This window comes from Salmo salar, chromosome ssa29 (assembly GCF_905237065.1).
Source record: "Salmo salar chromosome ssa29, Ssal_v3.1, whole genome shotgun sequence".
Taxonomy (NCBI): domain Eukaryota; kingdom Metazoa; phylum Chordata; class Actinopteri; order Salmoniformes; family Salmonidae; genus Salmo; species Salmo salar.
Genome location: NC_059470.1, coordinates 19,962,095 through 19,988,840, shown reverse-complemented (window position 1 = coordinate 19,988,840; position 26,746 = coordinate 19,962,095). Strand labels below are relative to the sequence as shown.

Genomic DNA, 26,746 nt, shown 5'->3' with positions numbered 1-26,746 from the left:
TGGTAGTTATCTCATGCTAAGCAAAGCTCGGGAAGACCTTCACCTGTCTGTGAGGCAAAGTGAATCCATCAGAAATAAGTGAAATTGACATGAGAACAACATTTGAAGTTCCCGTTCAAGCAGCACACAAACTAAACCAACTCTTATTGGACATTTCTGTACATTGGCTGAAGACTATTTTGACACAGCGGCCATGTCCTACATGAAAAAGCGAATTGACTGTTTTTAGACCATGTTATCTCTTCTTCTGGTCAGAAAATGACCCCCCCCTGCATGTTTTGGTTTTTGCCCTAGCACGACACAGCTGATTCAAATAATCAAAGCTTGATGATAAGTTGGTTATTTGAATTAGCTGTGTAGTGCTAGGACAAAAAACAAAACGTGCACCCAGGGAGTGCCCCAGGACCGAGTTTGGGAAACTCTGGTTTGGAAAACAGCGTTTCACAGAATATGTGAATCAGTCACTTTCCCAGAAGACAGAATGACAGCTCACTCCAAGGGAAAGTCCTTTCTCACAGGACTAAAGCCATCATTTTCAAAATCATCATCAGGCTGACTAGAGCTGCTACTGACCGGCTGACCGTGGCTACTACACAGCGGTGCATTAAGACAAGTCTGGACTTGTGGTACGAACGATAGACTATGACTCATACTGTACATAGTGTAACACTGTGTAACTGCACCATGCCAGCACCAGGGAAGGGTACCCACCAGGCAAACAGAGTGATGACGATGATCAACACACTATTTTTAGGGAATGAGTGGGACGGAAAGGAAGGGATGTTTCTGTTAACCTAATTTAAGTTCTTTCCTCTTACTTGTGATGAGTCAATATGGGTCGTTGGCATGAGCGGTATTCTCAACGAGCGGATGACTAAACAAGACCTAAACATGAGTCATTGACGAGGAACAGAACGTCTGCTTCACACTGGCCACACATCAGACAGATGCTGTAGCATCGTAGTGTTAAGGGACTCCTAAATCCATGATCCCCCATGGGAATGCCCAAAAGGAGGCCTCTATTAGTAGAGCTGGGTGTGCAGTGGATCAATTGAGACCAACAATGCAAACGTAAAAGGTCAATCACCATATTCTCCAACACCGATCAGATCCGACGGTTGTCCCTATACGATACACAGACTGAAGGCAGACTTGAAAGAAACGAGACCACCCAGACAATAAGCAACATCCAGTGGTCTGTTTCTCGGGCCATCCGTCAGGAAACAGTAAAATATAGAGGAAAGCACATTAAAAGCTAATCCGATGACACACAGTAGTCATGCAATGCTTTATTCGCAAAGCAGATGGAGCACCTTGGCCTGTCTAGCATTAATTACAATCACATTGGAGGAGGAAGCCATCTTCTCCAAGGCAGTAACTAAGTAGCAGTACTCTGTTCTATTGGGATGGCAATTTAATCCCTGGGTACAATGAATTTGAGGGAATTGTGAACTGATGTATGGGAGATTATTAATTTAAGTGCATACGCAGATGTGCAACAGCAGCAAAAACCCAAACTAACAGGGACTGGAAACCACTCACCACACTCCAACAGCGGCCAATAGAGTCACTGAGTTACTTGAGAGAGAAAAAACACCCTGCAATATCTGGTTTTCATCACTACATGATGCAACTTCACCATTGAACACTCCAGAGGACGATTAAAAAAAGGAAGCTTTTGCTGCTTAGTTTGTTACTTTGAATTGCATCTCATGATAATCACTTGTGGAATTGTGTGGTTAGGTTTGAGTTTTTTAAAATTTTTAACTGAGAAGTGCCACAGACTTTTTTTAAAATCCCTCTTGGTTCGGACACTTCCGTAGTATTCTCAGACTCAATAATGACAATATGCAAAGAATGGCATCCATCAAGTTTAGCAGCGTTGACCGGAGTCTGCCAGCGCCTCTGTTTATCTTCACGCAGTCTGTTTAGACGAGCTCTGTAAACACTCGCGCGGCTAATGGAAGGAGAGACCGTGGGCTTTTATGTTGAACTGTTTATGATGAAAGTATCTCTTTATCGTCCAGGGTCTAATTAAAGAAATTCAACGAAGCAACACAAACAATGCAACACAGTTCACATATTAAACAGCAATTTATATGGTCAATGCCAAGAATAGGTTTACACAAATACCAGCGTGCTGGTTGTTGTTTTTTGTATTTAGTTTGGTGTGGATACGTTTTTAATTTTCCTCCATCAGATTTAAATCATTGAACCGATTGCAAAACATTGCGGAATCAGCATTTGGACTAAATTAACCAATGTATCTCTGTGCGTAAATGATCATCGTGCGTGAAGTCCATAGACAAACAAAGTTCGGAAGCCTAGAGATTAAAAGCGTTGGGCAAGTAACCGAAAGGTCGCTGGCTCAAATCCCCCGAGCCGACTAGATGAAACATCTGTCGGTGTGCCCTTGAGTAAGGCACTTAACCCTAATTACTCCTGCAAGTCGCTCTGGATAAGAGCGTCTGCTAAATAACTCAAATGTAAATGTTACAATTAAGAGAACTTCTGATATTTCAACACAGTATATATAACGTGTTATTTTTATCGAGCTCTCGTTTACCACTGATGAGGACTGGGAAGAGTTTAGAGATCTGTCCCTGTGGTTGGTGGAAGCACGCGCAATATTGCAGGCATCCACGGCCCAATACAGGCTCATTTGAATATTGTTGGCACTGGATCGAACACCTGTGAACAACAATTCACACGTAGGCTGCAGAGGAACACTTCTGGTCTCTATTTTTTCAGCCTCTGTAGAATTAACTTCACGATACTGCTTTTTGCGCACGAGTGTAGGCTACGTCTCCAATTTGCATTTGGATTGAGATTGATATTAAGGACGTATAAACTATGACTTTATTTGCCCATTTTTAAACTCCAAATTAGCTAAATGACTACAGTTGAATACATTACATTTGTAATGATATAATAATTTAATAACTTACCTAAATTTACAAAGCTCATCACCATGTCGGCGTCATTTAGGAAGGCATTCTCCTGATATGTTGCCAAAGGGGGACCTTGGGTGGTGTACATGGACTGGTACTGTTCCAACATGCCCTCCACTTCGTTTTTCTCCTCGCTGGATATCGTATTGTAAAGATCCAGCATGAAGAGCGGAGCGGAGTTGTACTTTCCATGTGACAGATGCGGTCTGGGTCTGTGTGGAAGTCCAAGGATGGAGAGGATCTCTTTCTGCATCTCTCTCTTTTCGTGAGTCCGCAACCGCCGGTGAATGAAACTTGGGTGCACCTCGTTGTTCCCATCGAATAAATAATTGCTACCTGCAATAAGGAACATGCAATAAGCGCTCCACCACAAACCCACAAAGGCAAACCAACAGCTTGTCATTGTATGTCCAGTTTGTAGTCAGTGTGTCTCTGACGTACGGTTTCAATAAGTTTATAGTTATTCTTCAAATTGGCTCCTTGTTCTCACTGAAAGCTAAAGTAGCTACTTTGAAATAAATCGATAATCATTCACGCATTATGCAATATTATCCAACAAAAAATGTTCGTAAAATTGGTCTTCATAATTTCTGAAAAGTCTCCAAGTCCACAGCTCGGCTTTCTGCGTCAAAGGCAGCATGTAAAACAACTTCTAAACGCTTCGGTAAGTCCAAGTCAGACCCAGTCAAAATGAAAAGTTCCTCGACATGTTATCTGGTAAAAATATAACTCTGAAAGAAACCATTGTACTCTAGTGTATGTATTTAACTCTTAAATACACTATTTCCCAAAGTTGCGTAGAAGAAATAACCCCTTAACTTGAAGTTTCCTCAATTCCACCGGTTGAATGTGTATCTGCAGTGTCTGAGTTCTGAGTAACGGGCATTAGCAGGTAGTAAAGCGCGTGTAGCCACTGTACCCGCCCAGTTAGTGCGCACAGAGGATAGGTGGGGCTGATGACATTTGATTTACATGTAGAAAGTGCCAATCAAAAGCTGTACGTCTTTTCATACGCATGAGAAATTAAAAATACTTTAATTCATATTTATGACCATTTCTCAGCAATAACCCTCGCACCAAAAGTAAAACTTTCTTTGATGAAAAATCGTGATATATACTATTCGAATAACCTGGACAGGTCATAACGGTCTTATTTTTAAGTCACTAAAAGGTTTGAGACACTTGTTTCCTAAAGGTCCTCAAGGACTTTCTTTAGGGAAAACTACTCTAGTCCGCTTGGAAATAATATTATATTGGTTACGCACGACCCCTGACGATGAAATGAAAAACAGCAACATCTCAGACACGTTACAATATTACTATAAATAATCCTTATTTTTATATTTATGCCTTTATGCAAATTGAATCAAATTGTGATCCACGTTTGCTTAATGACTCCATTACACACTTGCGTCAAGAGACAGGGTTCAATAAAAGGTTAAATACAAAAATTATAACGTACTACTTATTTAAGGTGAGGGGTTGGAGAGGGAACAGAAGAGAGTGCCCCCACACCAGCACCGCCCCCCTCCGTGTTGTGTCTGTCTGTGTGCCCAGATCCCTCTGATAGGAAGGCAGGGTGTCCTTATCTCTCTGCAGCCTATCTTATCTGTTGGGAGCTTGAAGAGCGTAGCAGCATCAAAGTCACATCCCCTCCCCTCCCCCTTCCCCACCTCCTCCACTGGCTGAGGTCCAGGCGAAAGAGAGGAAGGAGACTCCCTACAACTGCCTACAGGACGGGGGGAAGAGATGAGACAGACAGGCAGCCAGCACAGTGGGGAAAAGTAAAAGAAGTCTGGCTGTTATATAAAAGACTACCTGCTCACTGTTTTTGGTCGTAGAGATTGAACGCGTCTGTTTGCAGCCTTGTAGAATGAACTTTTGGAAAAGTAAGAATGAAAAATAATGTATAAAATTCAATACAGAACCCTTCTACCAAGAACCATTTGTCAATAATGCATTCTTTGCTAGCAATTCAGTACAATGGAGGATGACACAAAAAATATACTATATTGGACCAACAGTTGACTGTCTTAATATTAGCTTTATTTACACATCATCACATCTAATTTAGGCATGCCACTCTAACTGTATTAGCAAGTAAAATACATCATTGTAAAGACACGCCACGATTAGTGTCTGGCTATTGACGAATATTCAACCTCAAACGTCCACTTCGAGCAGTACAGAAATTGAATAGGAAATAACAATGTGTGTGTGTGTGTGTGTGTGTGGGAGCAGGTGATAGCTGGGTGTATTGGCCATGGGTGAGGAGGCAGGAGGAAGCAGAGGGAGGGCACACAGGCTAAACAGGGGGTGTGTGTCCTGTCATCATGGCGTCTAGACAGAGCCTCTCCTCACCCTAATTAACACACACACACACACACGATGGGTCACACTCACAACCTGAGGAGAGAGATTGGAGTCCCTCATACACAGGCTGGTCTCATTGCAACCTGTGGATATAACTGTTCACTTATACTAACGGACAGTATACAGACAACCATATTGTATAGACGCACGCACACACCTGCCTTAGGGTACTACTTTCTCTGCTTCCAAGCTGAATCATCTCTCACACACATGCACGTGCGCGCAAGCACCCACACACACACAGATAATTGAGGGGGAGCTGTCCACCAGAGGAATGTTCACTCATAACACCAAGTTCACTTGGACTGCTAAATCTTCCACACTAATTATACAGACATAAACATGTGGGCACACACACATACACACAGGCATAAACACACTCACAGTCATTCTTCGCACAGTAATTATTCCTCTAAACATGGCATTTCCACACCACCATCTTACTACAGTATAGTCTGGTGGTAGACCCAAGACCCCACACATCACACAACCATAGTACAACTCCAACCAGAAACAATGCCAGTATAGTGCTGGTGCTTTTGATGCTATTGCTGCTTTCCAGTCTTTGTCTTTCAAAGGTTTTGCTTCTTTCGATCAGCCTCCATACCCCTACTAGCCCTCCCTCTAATTCCTCTAGATATGAGGGTGGTATACCAACCACAATTGTCGAGCGCAGTGATTTAACTTTAAAGAACCTTTGTATGTGGGGGATCATTATGAAATAGACAGTACAGATAAGCAGCTGGTGAGGTTCTGTCATTGTTTGTATGACTTTGTCATTTGCCCCACGGAGGTTGTGTCTGACACACCAGTATGACACTGTGTGATGCAAAATGGTGGGAAAGAGGTGGACAGGCGGCTAATAATCCATTATGAATTAGTTTTATCTAACCATTAGTAAACCATGTATACGTGTTTACCATCTATAAACCACTTAGTGGACCTGGTATAATTTATAAATCATGAAGAAAAAACTACGTACATATACACTATATACACAAAAGTATGTGGACACCCCTTTAAATTAGTGGATTCGGCTATTATAGCCACACCCGTTGCTGACAGGTGTATAAAATCGAGCACACCGCCATGCAATCTCCATAGACAAACATTGGCAGTAGAATGGCCTTACTGAAGAGCTCAGTGACTTTCAACGTGGCACCGTCATTATTATAATTTTTCTTTTAAATGTTACCTTTATTTAACTAAGATGCCACCTTTCCAACAGGTCAGTTCGTCAAATTTCTGCCCTGCTAGAGCTGCCCTGGTCAACTGTTAGTTAAAAAAAAAAATTTTTTATTTAACCCTTATTTTACCAGGTAAGTTGACTGAGAACAAATTCTCATTTACAGCAAAAACATGGGGAATAGTTACAGAGGAGAGGAGGGGGGATGAATGAGCCAATTGTAAACTGGGGATGATTAGATGGCCATGATGGTATGAAGGCCAGATTGGGAATTTAGCCAGGACACCAGAGTTAACACCCCTACTCTTACGATAAGGGCCATGGGATCTTTAGTGACCACAGAGAGTCAGGACACCCGTTTAACGTCCCATCCAAAAGACAGTGCTGTTATTGTGAGGTGGAAACATCTAGGTGCAACAACGGCTCAGCCGCGAAGTGGTAGGCCACACAAGCTCACAGAACAGGACTGCCGAGTGCTGAAGCGCGTAAAAATCGTCTGTCTTCAGTTGCAACACTCACTACCGAGTTCCAAACTGCCTCTGGAAGCAACGTCAACACAATAACTTTTCGTCGGGAGCTTCATGAAATGGGCTTCCATGGCTAAGCAGCCGCACACAAGCCTAAGATCACCATGCGCAATGCGCGTCTCGCCGCCATTGGACTCTGGACCAGTGAAAACTGGAGTGATGAATCACGCTTCACCTTTTGGCAGTCCGATGGCCGAATCTGGGTTTGGCAGATACCAGGAGAATGCTACCTGCCCCAATGCATAGTGCCAACTGTAAAGTTTGGTGGAGGAGGAATAATGGTCTGGGGCTGTTTTTCATGGTTAGGACTAGGCCCCTTAGTTCCACTGAAGGGAAAACTTAACGCGACAGCATACAATGACATTCTAGATGATTCTGCTTCCAACTTTGTGGCAACGGTTTGGTAAAAGCCCTTTCCTGTTTCAGCATGACAATCCCCCTGTGCACAAAGCATGGTCCATACAGGAATGGTTTGTCGAGATCAGTGTGGAAGAACTTGACTGGCCTGCACAGAGCCCTGACCTCAACTCCATCAAACACTTTTGGGATGAATTGGAACGCCGACTGCGAGCCAGGCCTAATCGCCCAACATCAGTGCCGACCTCACTAATGCTCGTGGCTGAATGGAAGCAAGTTCCCACAGCAATGTTCCAACATCTAGTGGAAAGCCTTCCCAGAAGAGTGGAGGCTGTTATAGCAGCAAAGGGGGGACCAACTCCATATTAATGCCCATGATTTTGGAATGAGATGTTCGACGAGTAGGTGTTCACATACTTTTGGTCATGTAGTGTACATAGGCATACATTATGTAGTCATGTTTATAAGCATACCTAAATAAAGTGTTACTAGGGCTTTGAGGAGAATTTCCCGCCTCTTCCTGTCCCTGAGCTGAACGTGGTTGCCCCGGCGACAGACTCAGTCTGGATGATTGGCGCTCCGTGGTCCATCTCGTACTGCAAGGCCAAGCTGAAGGAGGGGGCATCGTAGGCACTATAGAGGGCAGAGGAGCGGTCTGCACGCATGCACTGCTGGGGGAAGGTGCTGATCTGCTCAGCTAGCTCCAGAGCTGCCTGCAGAGCTGAGACACACGCAAAAACACACACACAAGATATATAAGTGAGCATCGTAAAGAAACAGACTCATGCGGAGGCAAATAAGCACATACATGTACACACATACACACCACCAAGCGTACATTCATTACACACCACCAACTAACTGTACACTAATCAAAATCAAACTTTATTTGTCACATGGGCCGAATACACATGTTAGACCTTACCGTGAAATGCTTACATACAAGCCCTTAACCAACAGTGCAGTTCAAGAAAGAGTTAAGAAAATATTTACCAAATAAACTGAGTAAAAAATAATAACAATTAACAATAAAATAACAATAACGAGGCTTTATACAAGGGGTACAGGTACCGATTCAATGTGCGGGGGGTACAGGTTAATAATAACAACAAATAGCGAGTAGCAGCACTGTACAAAAGAAATGGGGGGGGGTGTCAATGTAAATAATCCGGTGGACATTTGATTAATTGTTCAGCAGTCTTATGGCTTGAGGGTAGAAGCTGACCCTTTTGGTCCTAGACTTGGCGCTCTGGTACCGCTTGCCGTGCGGTAGCAGAGAAAACAGTCTATGACTTGGGTGACTGGAGTCTCTGAATTTTTTGGGGGCTTTCCTCTGACACACCTGGTGGTCAGGTCCTGTATGACGGGAAGATTGGCCCCAGTGATGTACTGGGCCATACGCATTACCCTCTGTTGCGCCTTACTGTCAGATGCCGAGCAGTTGCCAAACCAGGCAGTAATGCAACCAGTCAGGATGCTCTCGATGGTGCAGCTGTATAACTTTTTAAGGATCTGGGGACCCATTCCAAATCTTTTCAGTCTCCTGAGGGGGAAAAGGTGTTGTCGTGCCCTCTTCACGACTGTCTTGGTGTGTTTAGACCATGATAGATCGTTGGTGATGTGGACACCAAGGAACTTGAAACTCTCCACCCGCTCCACTACAGCCCCGTCGATGTTAATGGGGGTGTCACGACTTCCGCCGAAGTCGGTCCCTCTCCTTGTTCGGGCGGCGTTCGGCGATCGACGTCACCGGTTTACTAGTTACCACCGATCTATGTTTCCCTGTTCGTTCAGTTTTGTCTTAATTATACACACCTGTTTCATATTCCCTGATTACGTTCATTATTTAACCCTCTGATCCACCTCTGGCCTGCTCGCCTCCCTACCTCTGAGGAAGCACAGTTCCCGCTCAGCCCAGTCAAAACTGTTCGCTGCTCTGGCACCCCAATGGTGGAACAAGCTCCCTCACGACGCCAGGACAGCGGAGTCAATCACCACCTTCCGGAGACACCTGAAACCCCACCTCTTTAAGGAATACCTGGGATAGGATAAAGTAATCCTTCTAACCCCCCCTTAAAAGATTTAGATGCACTATTGTAAAGTGGTTGTTCCACTGGATATTATAAGGTGAATGCACCAATTTGTAAGTCGCTCTGGATAAGAGCGTCTGCTAAATGACTTAAATGTAAATGTAAATGAGTACAGGAGGGGACTAAGTACCCACCCCTGAGGGGCCCCAGTATTTACGATCAGTGTGGCAGACGTGTTGTTGCCTACCCTTACCACCTGGGGGTGGACCGTCAGGACGTCCAGCATCCAGTTGCAGAGTGGGGTGTTTAGTCCCAGGGTCCTTAGCTTAGTGATGAGCTTTGTGGACACTATGGTGTTGAACACTGAACTGTAGTCAATGAACAGCATTCTCACACAGGTGTTCCTTTGGTCCAGGTGGGAAAGGGCATTGTGGAGTGCGATTGAGATTGCGTCATCTGTGGATCTGTTGGGGTGGTATGCGAATTGGAGTGGGTCTAGGGTATAAGGGAGGATGCTGTTTATGTGAGCCTTAAGTGTTACGTGCCTCGAAGCGAGCATAAAAGGCATTTAGCTCGTTTGGTAGGCTCGCGTCACTGGGCAGCTCGCGTCTGGGTTTCCCTTTGTAGTCAGTAATAGTTTTCAAGTCCTGCCACATCCAACGAGCGTCAGAGCCGGTGTAGTAGGATCCAATCTTAATCCTGTATTGACGCTTTGCTTGTTTGATGGTTCGTCTGAAGGGCATAGCTGGATTTCTTATAAGCGTCCGGATTAGTGTCCCGCTCCTTGAAAGTGTCAGCTCTAGCCTTTAGCTCAGTGCAGATGTTGCCTGTAATCCATGGATTCTGGTTGGGATATGTACGTACAGTCACGGTGGGGACGGCGTTGTTGATGCATTTATTGATGAAGCCGATGACTGAGGTGGTATACTCCTCAATGCCATTGGATGATTCCCAGAACATATTCCAGTCTGTGCTAGCAAAACAGTCCTGTAGCGTAGCATCGGCGTTATCTGATTCACTTCCGTATTGAGCGAGTCACTGGTACTTCCTGCTTTAGTTTTTTCTTGTAAGCAGGAATCAGGAGGATAGAATTATAGTCAGATTTGTCAAATGGATGGCGGGGGAGAGCTTTGTATGCATCTCTGTGTGTGGAGTAAAGGTGGTCTAGAGTTTTTTTCCCCTCTGGTTGCACATGCGACATGCTGGTAGAAATGAGGTAAAACGGAATTAATTAAGTTTGCCTGCATTAAAGTCCCCGGCCACTAGGAGCGCCGCTTCTGGGAGAGCCTTTTCTTGTTTGCTTGTGGCCTTATACAGTTGGTTGAGTGCAGTCTTAGTGCCAGCATCAGTTTGTGGTAGTAAATAGACGGCTACGAATAATATAGATGAGAACTCTCTAGGTAGATAGTGTGGTCTACAGCTTATCATAAGGTACTCTACCCTAAGGCAAGCAATATCTCGAGACTTCTTTAATATTAGACATCGCGCACCAGCTGTCTTACCAGACCTAGCTTCTCTGTCCTGCCAGTGCATTGGAAAATCCCACCAGCTCTATATTAGCCGCGTCGTCATTCAGCAACGACTCAGTGAAACATTTTACAGTTTTTAATGTCCCGTTGGTAGAATAATCTTGATTGTAGGTCATCGATTTTATTTTCTAATGGTTGCACATTGGCCAATAGAACGGATGGCAGTGGAGGTTTACTTGCTCGCCTACAAATTCTCAGAAGGCAGCCCGACATCCGCCCCCTTTTTCTCTGTCTTTTATCACGCAAATGATGGGGATTTGGCCCTGTTCCCGAGAAAGCAGTATATCCTTTGCGCCGGACTCGTTAAAGGAAAAATCTCCAGTTCAAGGTGAGTAATTGCTGTTCTGATGTCCAGAAGTTATTTTCGATCATAAGAGACGGTAGCAGCAACATTATGTACAAAATAAGTTGGTTAGGAGCATGTAAAATGTCAGCCATCCCCTCCGGCACCATTCTAAACATTCACACCACCAAGCGTACACTCATTCACACCACCAAGCGAGTGTTATACACAAACACACAGGATTTATACCCTCTGTAGTTAGTTTCAATAATTACATTAGCATAGGGCACTTGGCAGCTATTCAGTTACAGCTACTGCTGGTGCATCCTCCCTTCTTCCTGCACTTCCTGCCTCTCTGTGCTTGAGCCAAGCCACTTTGTTCCCTGGGCCACATGAAAGCACTGGATGACATCCAAATCTCCTATGGAAGCAAAGGGCTGATGTGAGTGATGCCCAAGTGCCCCCTCTCTCTTTGAGCTATCTCTAACCAAAGTGATCAGCCTCTGAGTCCAATTAGTCGGACTTGGCTGTGGGAATGACTTCCGAAAAGACTTAACTTAATCTTCTAATGTTTTTTGAGGAATTTTAACCAGGAGAGCACATGGAAAGGCTTTTCGTAGGGATGAAGGAGTTGGAGTTCACACATTCATAGCAAAAATGCCATTTTGGAAATTATACATAGTCCAATTCAACTATCATTGCTCAATGAATTTGATGAAGTTATTCATATGGTTTATTCCAACCAATGAAATGGCATATAAATCGGATAACTCTGAGTAAAATAGCTTACATAAATCTGTCTAATCTACCACAGCCATTACATTGGAACGGACAACAAAATTTCAGAATGCAGTTAAAAAAAATACTTGTTCAGAGTGAGGAGAGGAACATTACAAACAAAACCTCAAGAGAGGGCATATTTCTTACCTTGGCCATCCGGTACCACTCTGTTAGCCAATCCGAAGGCTAAGGCCTCCTGTGCCCCAATGGGTCGTCCAGTCAGAATCAAGTCCAGAGCCCGGGAGAGACCAATGAGACGGGGGAGCCGGACTGTACCCCCATCAATCAGGGGGACGCCTAAGGAAGACAAGGGAATCATCCATGAGTGACATTCTGAGGAGGGCTGCAGGATTTTACAGAGTGGTTGACTATTCTAGTCTTCCTGTTGCACACAGACATACACATACGCTTATAAGTGGGTAGGTAGACTGTGAGGGAGTTTATCACTCATGCGTTCCACCCAGTGATGTAGTGTTAAAAATATAGGGTAAACGCTGACCACCGTTTGTGGTGAGTAAAGCAATGCAACTTATACTTTTAATGCATTTTCCGCAAAAGGTGGGTAAACGCTCGCGCAAAATTAAAAAGCTGCATAAACAGTGTTGTCTTGCTTTTACCCTCCACTTTTACGACTTAAAAAGGAGTGTTTTCCCACCAACAGTGAGTGGCTCCTAAAATGTCATAACTCATATAAAAATGAAATCTAAGTTTATTGGTAGCGTACACATATTTGTAGGTGTTATAGCAGGTGCAGTAAAATGCTGATGTTATAAGCTCCAACAGCGCAGTAGAATGTCTCGCAAATACAATACTAATACACAAATAATCAAAAATCAAAACAAGAAATCAAGACATGACAGTACGAGTCCAATTAATGATCCAGAGTAGCTAAATTAAAGTGACCATGTCCACCAGCATATCCACCAGCCTATTATTATTTGCGGAAGCCCTTGTGGCCGTGAGGCAGATGGAGGTAGAGTTTTACTGGCCTCCGAAGCACAGGGAGCTTGTCTCCTCAACTCCTCCCAGTCAGAGATTCTGCTTGACCACCCATTATTAAGAGCATATGAGTCCAACATATTTTCAGAACCTGAAATCATCTTTCTGGGTTTTCGGGGGGAGTTCCCCAGGGGAGAGTTGTGGAAACACTAATTCTATTCATTCATACTCCCTGCCACATTTTCGGAGTCCTTCAAATAAATCACATTTGAATACATTGAATACCTGTGTTAATACATCTGCAACCAATCGAGAGGCCTCGGGTCAAAAACTAAGCACATATGGCAACCTGACACAAGACAGGTTCTTAGGGAGGGAGCTCTTTGTCAGCAAATACATATTTCCCTGTCTCTAACGGTCAGGTCGATTCCGTTGAAAATTCCTATGAAAGAGTGTGCTACCAATAGCCCGAGCTGAAGAAAGCTGACTTCAATTCCATTATTTATTTATTTTTTAATTTACAAAGGCATCACAACAATAACATCGCATTACAGACTGTTACATTTTCTCGAACAGGATGGCCAGTTTGAGGTTTGAGTAATTCCACCCCACATACTGATGAGTCCCTCTCCCCCTCCCCCCACACACACACACACACACACACACACACACACACACACACACACACACACACACACACACACACACACACACACACACACACCACAACCCCCTAGTTTCTCTCAGGGCCGGAGGCTAGATTAGATTGTGGCGTAGAGAGCCTCTTCAGTCCATGTCCAGAACTAACAGGCCAGATTGGCGAGAGAGGAGCCAGGTTGGGCCAGATAATCTTTAGTGCTGTTGGCACCATGCTATCAGCCGTCGGAAGGGTCCTCTCTTATCTAGCAGCCGCCTCAAAGCCTGCTGATACTCTCCCTGTCTGTCTCAAACTAGCCCTGTTTGCATTAACACACCAGCCCATCCTTTGTTCCCTATGAATGGAATCCAGTGTGTTGGGCAAGGTCCCCTTGAAATCGTCTAATTTTTTTTTTTTTAAGTTAGATTTTTTTGATTGGGAAGATCTGAGAATGAGAAAGGCCATGTTGTGGATATACTAGAACTTCCTTTAATTCCTCATCTATTCAAAGCAGATAAATCCATCTTAAGAGTCATACCAGTTTTAACAGTTTTTTATTTGCGTGTGTCAGCAGAGCCTATTGTCCAATAATAGATATAGGAGGTGGTTCTCTTCCTGATTGTCAGCCTTATCCTCTGCATTGCAGGGGTAGTGCAGGAGGCTATGCCTTTGACCACTTTTTTATCCAATGTTTTTCTCTAAAACGCTGCTATGCTATGGAGATTATGGTTAACCATTCATATTTACATAGAATTTGAATGTATGCTGGTTGAAACAATGGCCTCACTTAGGGCTGTGGCCGTCATGACATTTTGTCAGCTGGTTACTGTCACGCAAAAGACTGCTTATAAGTCCTGTGCCGTTATTTTATATTATATCATGTCATTGTTGAATACTTGTTTCTGATTGGCTTGAAGGGCATTATAGCTCGTGCATTATATCTGCACGGTAGAATTCAATGGCCATAGTTCATTATTACATGTTCTATGGTTTAGCTGCTTTTGAAAGATAAAGTCGAATTGAAAACATTATTGGCATTGTTGAATTCGATTTTCATAATGGCAAGCTAGGACTGTTAAACTAGCAAGTCTGTTTGTTTGGTTACCACGGAAACTACTGTAGCTAGCTAGTAAACTTGCTAGCTACTTCAGTGGATGTTGAACGCATTTCTAGGTGCAAATGTGTTAAATTATAGCCATGGTATTAAAAGGGATAATCAACTCGGGGCTCTAGTCGTTCTCTGGAAAATAATGCAACTCAGTGGAAGGTCAGTTCCACTCCGCTAGCACATCGTGGATCACACCTTCCAAGTCGTTCATTATTTTCCATTGAACGCAGAGCCCCTCGATGATTATCCCTTACGAATATAATTTCATTTAGCTGAATAAAATAGAAAGGAGTGGCTATGTTGAGCGTAAAAAGTGATCATTGGAAACAGGTCCTATACGCTAGATGTATAGTTATTTGGCAACTTTAGTTGTGAATGATACAAACCTTAGAATGTTTTAGAAATCAAAACATTATCTATTGATGATTTGAGAAAGTAGCAAAAAAAAAGCTTGCGCTCTGTTCCTTGCCTCAGGCTGCACAGCTGTTCTCTCATCAAGTGATCATATTTTCACCCATCAGACTATTCTCAAATGAATCTTGTCTTTACTAGTCAAATTTGTTTCGATTTAGAATGGTCCATTATCAAATGGGCAGGAACAGGGGGGGGAAAAGACATGTCATCCGTATGGTACACTCGAATAGCGAATGGAGGCCGCTCGCTTTCCCGCCGGACCGTTTTTCAATGATGCCGGGTAGGCTATTTTGGTTTTATAGTGGAGCATGTGCTTAATATGAGCAGCTGATAAATAAACATAAGAACACGTTCACTCCATGTTTGAGAAGCATGCTTTCGCTGCGCGACAGGTGATATTACGCCCAAAACCTGCAGCTACCCAGTGCTTGATTTGGGAAACCAATTGAAATTTGTTCGGGGACATCAATAGTAACATGATTTCGCAACAAAACATATTTTACTAAACTGTTGACAGCCCCTCTGCGCGCTCTAGAAATACATAAAAGTAGAGAGAGTAGGAGATGGAAACGCACAGGGGTGAGATTCTGTATAGCTAAAGGTAATGTGTCACCTAATTAATTCTGAAGAGAAAAAAAAGCCCTATTCCTAGGCAATTCAAAAACAAATACACTCTATCTGAAGGCCAACTCTGTAAGCCGCCCTGCACAATCAATAAACCAACAGCATTGCCTAGGGCTATACATTCTCTCCCAGACTCATGGATAGACATCTTGGAGCATAGCATAAGGTAACCAGTCCATCCTGTATGAATAATAATACAGTCCACACACAAAGGCAATAAATCAAATTTGTTTAATTTTGGAGTATAGGCTAGACCAATTATGTAGCAAAAACATATTAAATCATTTGAGTTTTTCTGCCATTTTAATTCAATTTTTTTTCTTCGGGCTCATGAGCCTACGCCTAAGCTCTAATATGGGTACGGGTGTTTTGAATGAATCATCACCTTAGAAAGCGCTGTCCATTTCGTTGCATTATTGAAACAACATCCACAACAACTATGTTTTACACTCAGTTTCAACCTGCTGTTGAACTTCTTTCTTCAAATTGATCATCACAGTTAGGTGAGTTTAAAAAGCACAATACTGTTTTGATTATACGAGTTTGATTTGATTTTCAATTGCATTGATGTCAGAGTGGTTAGAGGGACAATAGAGCCCTGAGTACCAGACCATTAGGACCTGTAGGTCATTAGCAAGTTGGGTAAGAGGAGATTAACATGACTCAACGGTCACATGGAATTTTACTGCGGTCATGACTCATGACTGCCGGTGTGGCGGTAATACAGTCACTGCAACAGCCCTAGCCTCACTCTCATTCATTTGCTTCCTCTTAGTTCAAACACCACATCTATAGGCACAGTAAGACTGCCAGTACACCAGTGAAGTGTTGAACTCTGTGAAACAGTTTGGGCAGACGACTGATGTTTTTCAGTTTGAACTGAGCTGTGCTGGAGATACAGGCATCTGCACCACTTCAAAGCAAAGCTGTCCACAATGGACTCTCATGAGGGTTAATGTGATTAAGTTCGATGCGGATTAAAGATTTCCAGCCAAATCCGTACGGAACGGATACAGAGATGAGAACGTGAACCTTTAACGGAGGTTCACTTTGAAACACTCCGACACTCCATCTTGGAGAAATATTTTGGGCTTAACACACTGTCACAGGATTCCCTTTTTGTTCAGCACATCAAAGAAATATTTGGACGTTTTTTGGTGTCTGCGAGTTCATTGTTTGATGAAGGCCTCCCCATGGGCTCTGAAGAACGCACAGGACATTCTGAGAACTAGAGTTTAACTCACATCCAGCAAAGCACAGAGACACACAGTGCTGCAGGTGCCTCTCTAGCCACTAGCCAGATCCTCTAGTCTTAAGACCAGGGTGTGGTCTTTCTAGTCTCTCTGCAGGCTTGGGGTCAGGTCCAGTCCAGTATCACACACAGTCTCTGGCAGCTGTGTCTCACCCCACCACCCCATCCATCTCACTAATTGGATCTTTGAGCGCAGCCGGAACGTCCGGAGCCAAGGTCCAGAGGTTATCCTGCATTGGGCCAAGGACAGCCAGGAGGTTCGAAATTCAGGTTCTGCTAAGGACTCCCTGTAGAGGTTGGACTAACGGTCCACTCCTGTGCCCATGCATTGCTTAGAGGGGGAGTATTCAGCCATGCAGCTTCACGTAGCAGAGTGTTTCTGAATGGTATCCCCATGTCATTAATAACAAGTCATCGGGTAGTTGTTTGAGTTGGCCAACATGATGTCAGCTTTGGACCAGGCTGTGCTCTAAACATGTGGGCTATCCTATGATCCCTCGTTTTGGCCTTTCTCGTTTTTCCACACGAGACGGGGGCTCCAATGAATCATGTGACAGGAAGCTGTCACTCACTTGTGTCTTCCATTGGGCCACATCACATAGATTTGGGTTATTCATTCAAACCACAGGGATCCCTTGGGCTGCTGTCCAAGTGTTTCTCCACCAAAAACGCTTACAGAATTCTCCCATCAAACTAAAGAGATGCAACAAACCTACCAGAGAGATAAACTCCAGAGGAGTAGCGTTCCTTTTGATGAGTAGAGCCTTACTGCTGCTATACACTCCAGGCTAACTACAGAGTGGAGGAACACAACGTCCACAGCTGATAACTGGGTATGGTCAAAATAACAATTACAGTGCTAAACTCACATCCAATTATAGAACGAGCCACAGTGGCAAAACTAAGCTGGGGAAATGACTGGGAAAAGTGTTGACAAACAACCCAGGGGTTTGTGGAATGAGGCATAGCCGAGATGGTGGGGTGGCTGAACATAAGCAGCTGGGAGGAAATGTGCCTCTGCCGCCACCAGTGTCAAAACCTCACAGAGCACACATGCTCCACTCTGGGCTGCTTAAGGAGATCTGAAGTGAGCGGTTAGTCATTCCCCTTTCACCAGCTCAATTCGGTACGTATCAAGGAAAGGAGACAATTTGAGGATTGAGGAAGCCAATAAAGACTATTGAGATTTACCCCTGATGTCATGCACTTAGCGGCGTCAGTATGATATATGATGGGAGGTGAAGAAGACGAGACATGGTGGCCATGCCCCTGCCACAAGACAGTCTGAACGGTGGCTCTGGCCCTGGTCGCAAGTCAGGCAAGGGCACTGCCAGGATGCTCTGTTTAATTACAGAGCCAAAATGATAAGCCCCGTTTAGAGAAAGAGACCCAGGATCTACCCACTGCCAGTAAATTATAGTACGGCCGGTCTTATTTAGAAACACAGAGGTCATATTTTTAACCCCGGAGGCAGACTGGTGTCGAGATGGGAGATGCTACTACACGCTACATTCATTTCCTCTCCTTCTGGTTATCAGGGAGTGCAGCATGTACAGTACTGGTGTCTGTACATGCAATGCTTTCAAAGGCCATGGTCATTGCTGCTATCGCAGTTACTCAAACCCAAACAGGAGAAAGCTAAAGTGATAGCGGCTTGAAATTCTATGTTGCTGTTGAAAGGAAAATGAATCAGGCACTTTGTAACAATTTTGACTTCCACTGGTGGGTTAAGGGCTGCAACCTCACACAATTACATGACATACACACACACTAGTGGGGGGGTGGACCAGGCTCAGGGAGGTGGCTAGGGGTCATCTCGTAGGCGGGATACACATACCAAATCTGCGACAGAACACCCCCATGACAGCGCTCTCCTCCACCACTCTCAGGTCAGCCAACAGAGCCAGCTCCAGCCCTCCAGCCACTGCGTAGCCACTGACCGCTGCTATCAACGGCTTGGACAACACCAGTCGGGAGGGACCCTGGGAAGGACACAACATGACACACACACCCTGAGCGAGGCATGAAAAGAATACACTCCCTAAACAAGGCTGCAACTAGACTTCCTGCACAAACATACTCCCACAACAAGGAAGGACCTTGGTCTTTTACAAGAATACACAAGCTTGAAAGACTGGCAATAGAGATTACAGATTATATACAGTGCCTTCAGAAAGTATTCATACCCCTTGACTTATTCCACATTTTGTTGTGTTACAGCCCAAATTCAAAATGGATGTCACTACAAGTTGATTGGAGTCCACCTGTGGCCAATTCAATTGCTTGGACATGATTTAGAAAGAAACACACCTGTATATATAAGGTCCCACAGCTGACAGTGCATGTCAGAGCATAAACTATATCATGAAGTCCAAGGACCTGTCTGTAGATCTTGTGTTGAAAGTTCCCAAGAGCAGAGTGGTCACCATCATTGGGAAATTGAAAAAATATGGAACTACCCAGTCTCTGCCTAGAGCTGGTCGTTCGACCAAACTGAGCAACTGGGCAAGAAGGACCTTGGTCAGGGAGAGGTGACCAAGAACCCAATGCCCACTCTGACAGAGCTATAGAGTTCCTTGGCTGAGATGGAAGAACCTGCCAGAAGGACAACCGTCTCTACAGCACTTCACTAATTTGGGCTTTATGGGAGAGTGGCCAGACGGAAACCACTCCTGAGTAAAAGGCACATGACAGCACGCTTGGAGTTTGTAAAAATGCACGTGAAAGACTCTGAGAGCATAAGGCAAAAGATGATGCAGTCTGATGAGACAAAAATGTTACTCTTTGACCTGAATGCAAAGCGCTATGTCTGTAGAAAACCAGGTACAGCTCATCACTCGTCTAACACCATCCCTACCGTGAAGCATGGTGGTGGCAGCATCATGCTATGGGGATGCTTTTCAGTGGCAGGAACTGGGAGACTGGTAAGGATAGAGGGAACAATGAATGGAGCCAAATACAGGCAAATCCTTGATGAAAAACTGCTTCAGAGTGCAAACGACCTTAGACTGCGGGGCAAAGATTTACGTTCCAACAGGACAATGACCCCAAACATACAGCCAAAGCAAAACTTGAATGGCTTCAGAACAAGAATGTGAAAGTCATTGTGTGGCCCAGACTTGAATACCATTGAAAATCTGTGGAAAGACTTGAAGATTGTTGTTCACCGCTGCTCCCCATCTAACTTAACAAAGCTTGAGAAAATCTAGAAGGAAGAATGGGAGAAAATCCCCAAATCCAGATGTGCAAAGCTGATACAGACATACCCAAGACGACTCAAAACTGTAATTGCCGCCAAAGATGCTTCTACAAAGTACTGACTCAGGGATGTGAATACTTGTGTAAATTAGATATTTCTGTATTCCATTTCAATAAATTTGCAAAAATGTCTAAAAACATGTTTTCACTTTGTCATTATGGGGTATTTGTGTGTAGATGGGTGAGAAAAACATACATTTAATCAAATTTGAATTCAGGCTGGAACACAAAAAAATGTGGAGTAAGTCAAGGGGTAAGAATACTTTCTGAAGGCACTGTATGAAAGACATACCACAACTGATCCATTTACATATACATACAGAGGGGTCAATAATGACAAACAGATACATTGAAAGTTAGGTTGTGTGTTATCAGTCATCGACAGTTCTGTGCACACTGATCGCGTGTGAGGGTGATGCAAAGTCATGGAAGGTTTTTGCAGATGCACGCACCATAGGAGCAGGACCTTTGGTGACATCTTGCTCCAATTTGAGGGAGGCAGTGTGATGGGCCAGCTCTTTCAGATCGTAACCAGCACAGAAATTCCCTCCTGGAAGAGACCACAAAATTACAAAGTATGGCAGCTGGCAACTGAAGAGGAAGGGAAAATGACGAGGATGAAAAAAAACACAACAACTTGAAGAAGAGAGGCAGGGCTGCAATTTAGAAATGCATGAGGAAATATGGCTGGCTGGCACACAAATGGTTTTCTGCTCTTGGCGTGGGCTCAGTCTCTCTTTACTGCACAATGCTCTCATTAATGGTAGAATAACGCACCCTGACCAAAGCCCCTTCCATTGGATTCATGTGGTAATTACAACATTACCCAGGAGGCCTACAAACACTATGTCACAGGCGCTGAGGCGGAGGGCTGTAAAACGGTGTGACCGCTCTGTTTCTAACTGTAATGAGACTGAGGATGAGAAATGTGCTACAACACCCCTCTACTGAGACTGGCTTGATTACAGCAGCGGTGGATCAGAGGAGGAGAGTTCTTTAAAAGGCTGTGTCTGTGTAATTATATGCCGGTGCTTCCTGGATTTGATTGAATCTGTATGAAGACATATTGTAAAAGGACTATACCAGGAGATATTATGATATCGTTTTCTGTTCTTAAAACTGATAAGATCATATTGTGACTTCATGGTGAGTTTAGAATCAGAGAAACAAGCTAAAACCAATATGCAAATTGTGCAGTGCGCACGACTCTTTGGGAAAAGCACTTAAAAAATATTTTATTATTGATATTAATGGAAAAGTTGAAGTAACATGCCCATATCTCATGTTTGGATTTGGCCTCACGCGACAACACTTTATCGTATGTTCTCTACAATGGGGATAAAATGGCCTCATTGAAAGGTGCTACAACAGTGACCTTTGCAGCTATTTCAGCAGTTAGCAAACCTTCAAATTCCCCTATCCCTCTTACTATAAAAACATAGAAATACGATTCCAAAAAACTATAAATATGTGCCAACAGATTCAAAAAATGTATAACAGAGGTAATTACTCATAATTTAGTGAAAAGTACTGAAACAATTCTCCCAAAATGGCGATGAAAATTATCATGTTTTGGACTAATTTGGACCAAATAGCTTCCTTATGGCTGCACTGTTAGTATTCCAGACTGGACATGTCTAGCTGTCACCTCCACCAGTAGAGGGATTAGTATTTACCAGGGCAGTACTACATTTGAACCTACAAGCTGGATTTACACTCCAATTAACAACAATTGCCAGCGCAGGAATCCAAGTGCACTTTGCCAGAGTCGTCCATTACGTTGGTCAAAGTTAAGCCAAATAACACAAGGCAATTACCGACACACTGTTTTCAGTTCAGTGCCGAAGCGACCGGCATTTAGCAGCCGTCATTTCTGGGTTGCAGCTTTGAGGTGTTGAAGCATTAAAATAAAGCCTCTCTGCCGACGCTACACTCTAAGGGAGGAGAATTGATCCTGGTTGAAAAAATGATTTCCATTGTGGGAGTTCATTTGGATGGGGTGAGATGATATTTTGCAGAGGTATTAAATGTGTATAATTCTCGCTCCTTGGTTGACACAAAGCAGGGCCCTGGAAGCTGTGAGCATACATATGTTAATACAGACACTGCGGCGGCCGTCAAGGCTGGCTCTCAGGACCCCTGTGAACCCATCTCCTGGATGCTGTTAAATCAGGGCTAATTAGGCAGTGTGAGCAGGGGATGAGGCGGAGGAGTGGAGGATGTGATTCCCACTCTTGGCTTCTAGCGCCTGCAGTTAGCCGGCGAAATGATTCAAAGAGAGTTTGATCTCTCGCCCCAGCTGATTGGGCCGCATGGTTCTACATGTGTAATTAAGGATATCTAAATAATTGGGGACTGTTTATAGTGTGTTATTGGGAGCCCGCCCACATAATTATATTCTGCCGAAATTATAAGGAAGTCATGTTCTTAAGGCGTTACTATGAACACCTTGCTATGTAGGAATAAGATATATACAGTGCCTTCAGAAAGTATTCATACCCATTGACTTATTCAACATTTTGATGTGTTACAGCCTGAATTCAAAATGGATGATTATTTTTTACCCATCTACACACAATACCCCATAATAACAAAGTGAAAACATGTTTTTAGAAATGTTTGCCGAAGGCACTGTAAATATCATAATAGCCTGAATGTAAATGTCCTTATTAGCATTCTGTTGTCAAAGACATACAAAATATACTATTTCCATCCAATAAAAGGGGTGTAATTGCATCTCTACGAGTTTGCTGTCTACTGTTCTGTATGTCTGTGGGAGAGAGGGATGTCATGTTTTGGATGTGTAATGTTAGTGAGCTGTGGAAAGAAAATATATCAGGTGTCTGCAACAGGCCAAAATGATCCCGCGAGCGATTTTTTTATATAAAAAATAATAATATTAGTTTTGAGTCAAAAAACACTAAAATCACCAGGAATTCAGCTAAAAAAATGTTTCATTTGGAAATCTGTTCTGAAGTATTCCCACAAATAAAAAATAAAAAGTGCCTTCAGAAAGCATACCCGTTGACTTATTCCACATTTTGTTTACAGCCTGAATTCAAAATGGATTAAATGGATTCTTTTTTTCCCTCACACAAATTACACACAATACCCCAGAATAAAAAATTGAAAACATGTTTTTAGAAAGGTTTACAAATGTATTGTAAATGAAATACAGAAATCCAATTTAAGTATTCACACCCCTGAGTCAATACATCTTAGAATCACCTTTAGCAGTGATTACAGCTGTGAGTCTTTCTGGATTAGTCTCTAAGAGCTTTGCACACCTGGATTGTACAATATTTGCACATTATTTTTAAAATTCTTCAAGCTCTGTCAAGTTGGTTGTTGATCATTGCTAGACAGCCATTTTTCAGTCTTGCTATAGATTTTCAAGCAGATTTAAATCAAAACTGTAACTAGGACACTTGGGAACATTGATTGCCGTCTTGGTAAGCAAGTCCAGTGTATATTTGTCCTTGTCTTTTAGGTCTTTGTTCTGGTAAAAGGTGAATTTGTCTCCCAGTGTCTGTTGGAAAGACTGAACCAGGTTTTCCGCTAGGATTTTGCCTGTGCTTAGCTCCATTCCATTAATTTTTATCCTACAAAACTCCCTAGTGATTGTCGATGACAAGCATACCCATAACATGACAGCCACCACCATGCTTGAAAATATTAAGTTGTACTCAGTGATGTGTTGTATTTGCCCCCATCCAACACAACAGTTTTACTTTAGTGCCTTATTGCAAACAGGATGCATGTTTTGGAATATTTGTATTCTGTACAGACTTCCTTCTTTTCATTCTGTCATTTAGGTTAGTATTGTGGAGTAACTACAATGTTGTTGATCCATCCTCAGTTTTCTCCTATCACATCCATTAAACTCTGTAACTGTTCATGGTGACATCCCTGAGGGGTTTCCTTCCTCTCCGGCAACAGAGTTAGTAAGGACGCCTGTATATTTGTAGTGACTGGGTGTATTGATACACTATCCAAAGTGTATTTAATAACTTCACCATGCTCAAAGGGATATTCTTTGTCTGCTTTTTATTTTTTATTTTTACCCATCTACCAATAGGTGCTGTTCTTTGTGAGGCATTGGAAAACCTCCCTGGTCTTTGTGGTTGAATCTGTGTTTGAAATCCACTGCTCGACTGAGGGACCTTACAGATAATTGTATGTGTGGGGTACAGAGATGAGGTAGCCATTCAAAAATCATGTTAAACTCTATTATTGCACACAGTGAGTCCATGCAACTTATTGTGACTTGTTAAGCAAATATTTACTCATTAACTTATTTAGGCTTGCCATAACAAAGGGGCTGAATACTTATTAACTCAAGACATTTCAGCTTTTCATTTTGAATTAATATGCATAAAAATGGAAAAAACATAATACCACTTTGAAGTTATGGGATATTGTGTGTAGGCCAGTATCACACAATCTCAATTTAATCAATTTTAAATTCAGGCTGTAACACAACAAAATGTGGAAAAAGTAAAGTGACGTGAAAACTTTCTTAAGGTACTGTATCGTGTCTCAATGTATGAAATGATTGTATTTAAAAATAACAATCTCTTTTTGGGCTTAGTTGTGGTCAACTTGCAGTGTACACATAATTATAATTATGTTCCAGCGCCGACCATCCACTACGACAAAAAAACGGCTTGTGGCTGAATCTAGTTGCCTACTACTGCAATACATCATCATCCGTCATGTCTCTGGTGTTGTCATAGAGACCCTCTTTGCTTGTCTCTATGTGCTAATGTCATGGGCGGGATCTGAACCGAGGTCTACTGTAGAAGAAACCAACATCTTAACTATTAGGCCAAGAAGAAATTCCCTCTTGGGCCAAGGGCTGACAGATTTTGAAGTCCCAGGCAGGGCTACCTCATCATGTGACCATGAGCAACTGCTACTTTAACCTGCTGACCTAGCCTAGATGCCAGTCAGTTTCTGCTCTCTTGCCAACTCTTTATGGAATTATCATGCAAAACACGTTTAACTTGACAATGGAGTAGGCAAAAGCACAAACAGATCTGGGACCAGGCTACTGCTGACCCTCCATCAGAGGCTTTGCTGAGCTGCTGTCTGTAGTGAGCAAGGTGTCTGTCTAACCGTTGCCATGTAGCACTGCTACAGTCAGGGCGGGGTCGCTGTCGAAGGCCGTGAGCTCGTCCAGCAGCCGTCCAGCCGTCTCCTGGTTCACCGCGTTCCGCACCTCGGGCCGGTTGATCGCCACGGTGACCACTGACCCCCTCCTCTCCTTCACCACCGTCCGCCCGGCGACTGCACAACAATGGGAGAGAAGAGAAGTGAGACCGCAGCACTTAGAAAGAAATGGCCCCAAAACTGGGACTGGAATAGATCATGGCTGAGGATGAAGCTATGTGGCTTGTGGCAGAGAGCGTACAGTTGACTTTACATATTTACGATAAGAAAAAGGGACCGAAATCAAGGCAGTTGCATCAAAAAGAACTTCAACAAAAGAGATGGGATATCCAACATCACCCCAGCCATCCTACAATCATACAAAGTACACAGTTTGAGAGCCAAAACACATTTCCATATAATATAGTATATGAAATAGTGTAACTTAGCGTTATTCAATATTGACTACAATTTCATATTCCAATTTAAAGAGCGTTGGAAGTCAAGGTCAGTAAATTGAGTGTGCAGAACTCCACACAAATGATATCCACATATCCTAAATGCATGTTTTGTAACAAAGTGATACATAATGGCGCATGTTTTGAGAAATATATGTCTCAACTATTATACGAATATACGAGGCTCCTCAGTCAATCCATTGAATCCACATTCCACTCTGCCCCATGTCCATGGTCTGGTCTGAAAGCAAGTATTTACTGCCCTCTGCTGCCAGAGATATGCCATTGCATATGACACAACTGTGTTCTTCAGCGTACTACCTTTCTCTGATTCCTTTCCAGCTGAAGTGCTGTAAGGGCTATTTTTATCATAATATTTTTTTCCAAGTAACCGGACTAGGGCAGTAGCAGCTCGCCAGCTCAGAGTTCTAGCTAACAAAAGACGTGTCGTACTCTGACACGCTCGGAGAGCCATAGTTGTGATTGACAAGCAAAAATAGAAACTGCTGAAGCTCACAGGAACAAAAGTAGCCCCAATTCAAAAGTTAATGTTCCTTATCCACATCTACAAACAAAATAAAATAAAAATGTCTACATATCAACAAACGTTCCAATGTTTACGAATAATGTGCAGCACCTTGCAAGTTCCCCCCCAGAAACAAGGCAAACTGTAAGTAAGGTTCTGCACACGATTGGCGCATGCAGGGGTGTTAAACACAAGTTCAGACAGGAGAGGGCAAAGTCGAGCCATTTCTTGCACTGCAGTGCACATTGCCGCAGAGGTACATTTTCTGTAGAAAATAAAGTGCTTAAGCACAGATGAATGGGGTTAGTTAGGAATAGGCACTGTACTTCTGACTAAATCTACCTCTTCCGGAAAATGATTATG

At 43.3% G+C, this 26,746-nt stretch overlaps 2 protein-coding genes across 3 annotated transcripts in view; both read right to left on the bottom strand.

Annotated features, from left to right (window-relative positions):
• bmp6 (bone morphogenetic protein 6) overlaps positions 1-3,844 on the bottom strand; it is a 35,876-nt gene extending 32,032 nt beyond the window's left edge. The window contains exon 1 of the mRNA XM_014181053.2: positions 2,949-3,844. Within this exon, the coding sequence (XP_014036528.1) occupies positions 2,949-3,354 (406 nt within the window). The 5' untranslated portion in view covers positions 3,355-3,844. The remainder of the gene's footprint in view (positions 1-2,948) is intronic.
• A 3,842-nt stretch (positions 3,845-7,686) lies between these two features.
• zgc:101569 (2,3-dehydroadipyl-CoA hydratase) lies at positions 7,687-26,524 on the bottom strand. Of its 2 annotated transcripts, XM_014181057.2 has the most exons (7): positions 26,179-26,524; positions 25,367-25,537; positions 20,701-20,798; positions 18,828-18,972; positions 12,164-12,313; positions 11,512-11,657; positions 7,690-8,115 (listed from the first exon to the last, which is right to left on the bottom strand). In XM_014181057.2, the coding sequence occupies exons 1-6, from the start codon at positions 26,330-26,332 to the stop codon at positions 11,548-11,550; spliced, it is 828 nt and encodes a 275-aa protein (XP_014036532.2). In that variant the 5' UTR covers positions 26,333-26,524; the 3' UTR covers positions 7,690-8,115; positions 11,512-11,547. The 2 variants fall into 2 exon arrangements, with proteins under 2 accessions (XP_014036531.2, XP_014036532.2); XM_014181056.2 differs by lacking the exon at positions 11,512-11,657 and having other exon boundaries at positions 7,687-8,115; positions 26,179-26,520.
• Between the last annotated feature and the right edge of the window lie 222 nt (positions 26,525-26,746).

Coding starts and splice junctions, on each gene's coding strand:
- zgc:101569 (XM_014181056.2), bottom strand. CDS start 26,332: ATGGCTCTCCGAGCGTGTCAGAGTACGACACGTCTTTTGTTAGCTAGA. Junction 25,538..26,178: donor TGGAAAGGAATCAGAGAAAG/GTAGTACGCTGA, acceptor ATTGTTGTGCAG/TCGCCGGGCGGACGGTGGTG. Junction 8,116..12,163: donor AGTGGTACCGGATGGCCAAG/GTAAGAAATATG, acceptor CGTGTGTCTCAG/CTCTGCAGGCAGCTCTGGAG.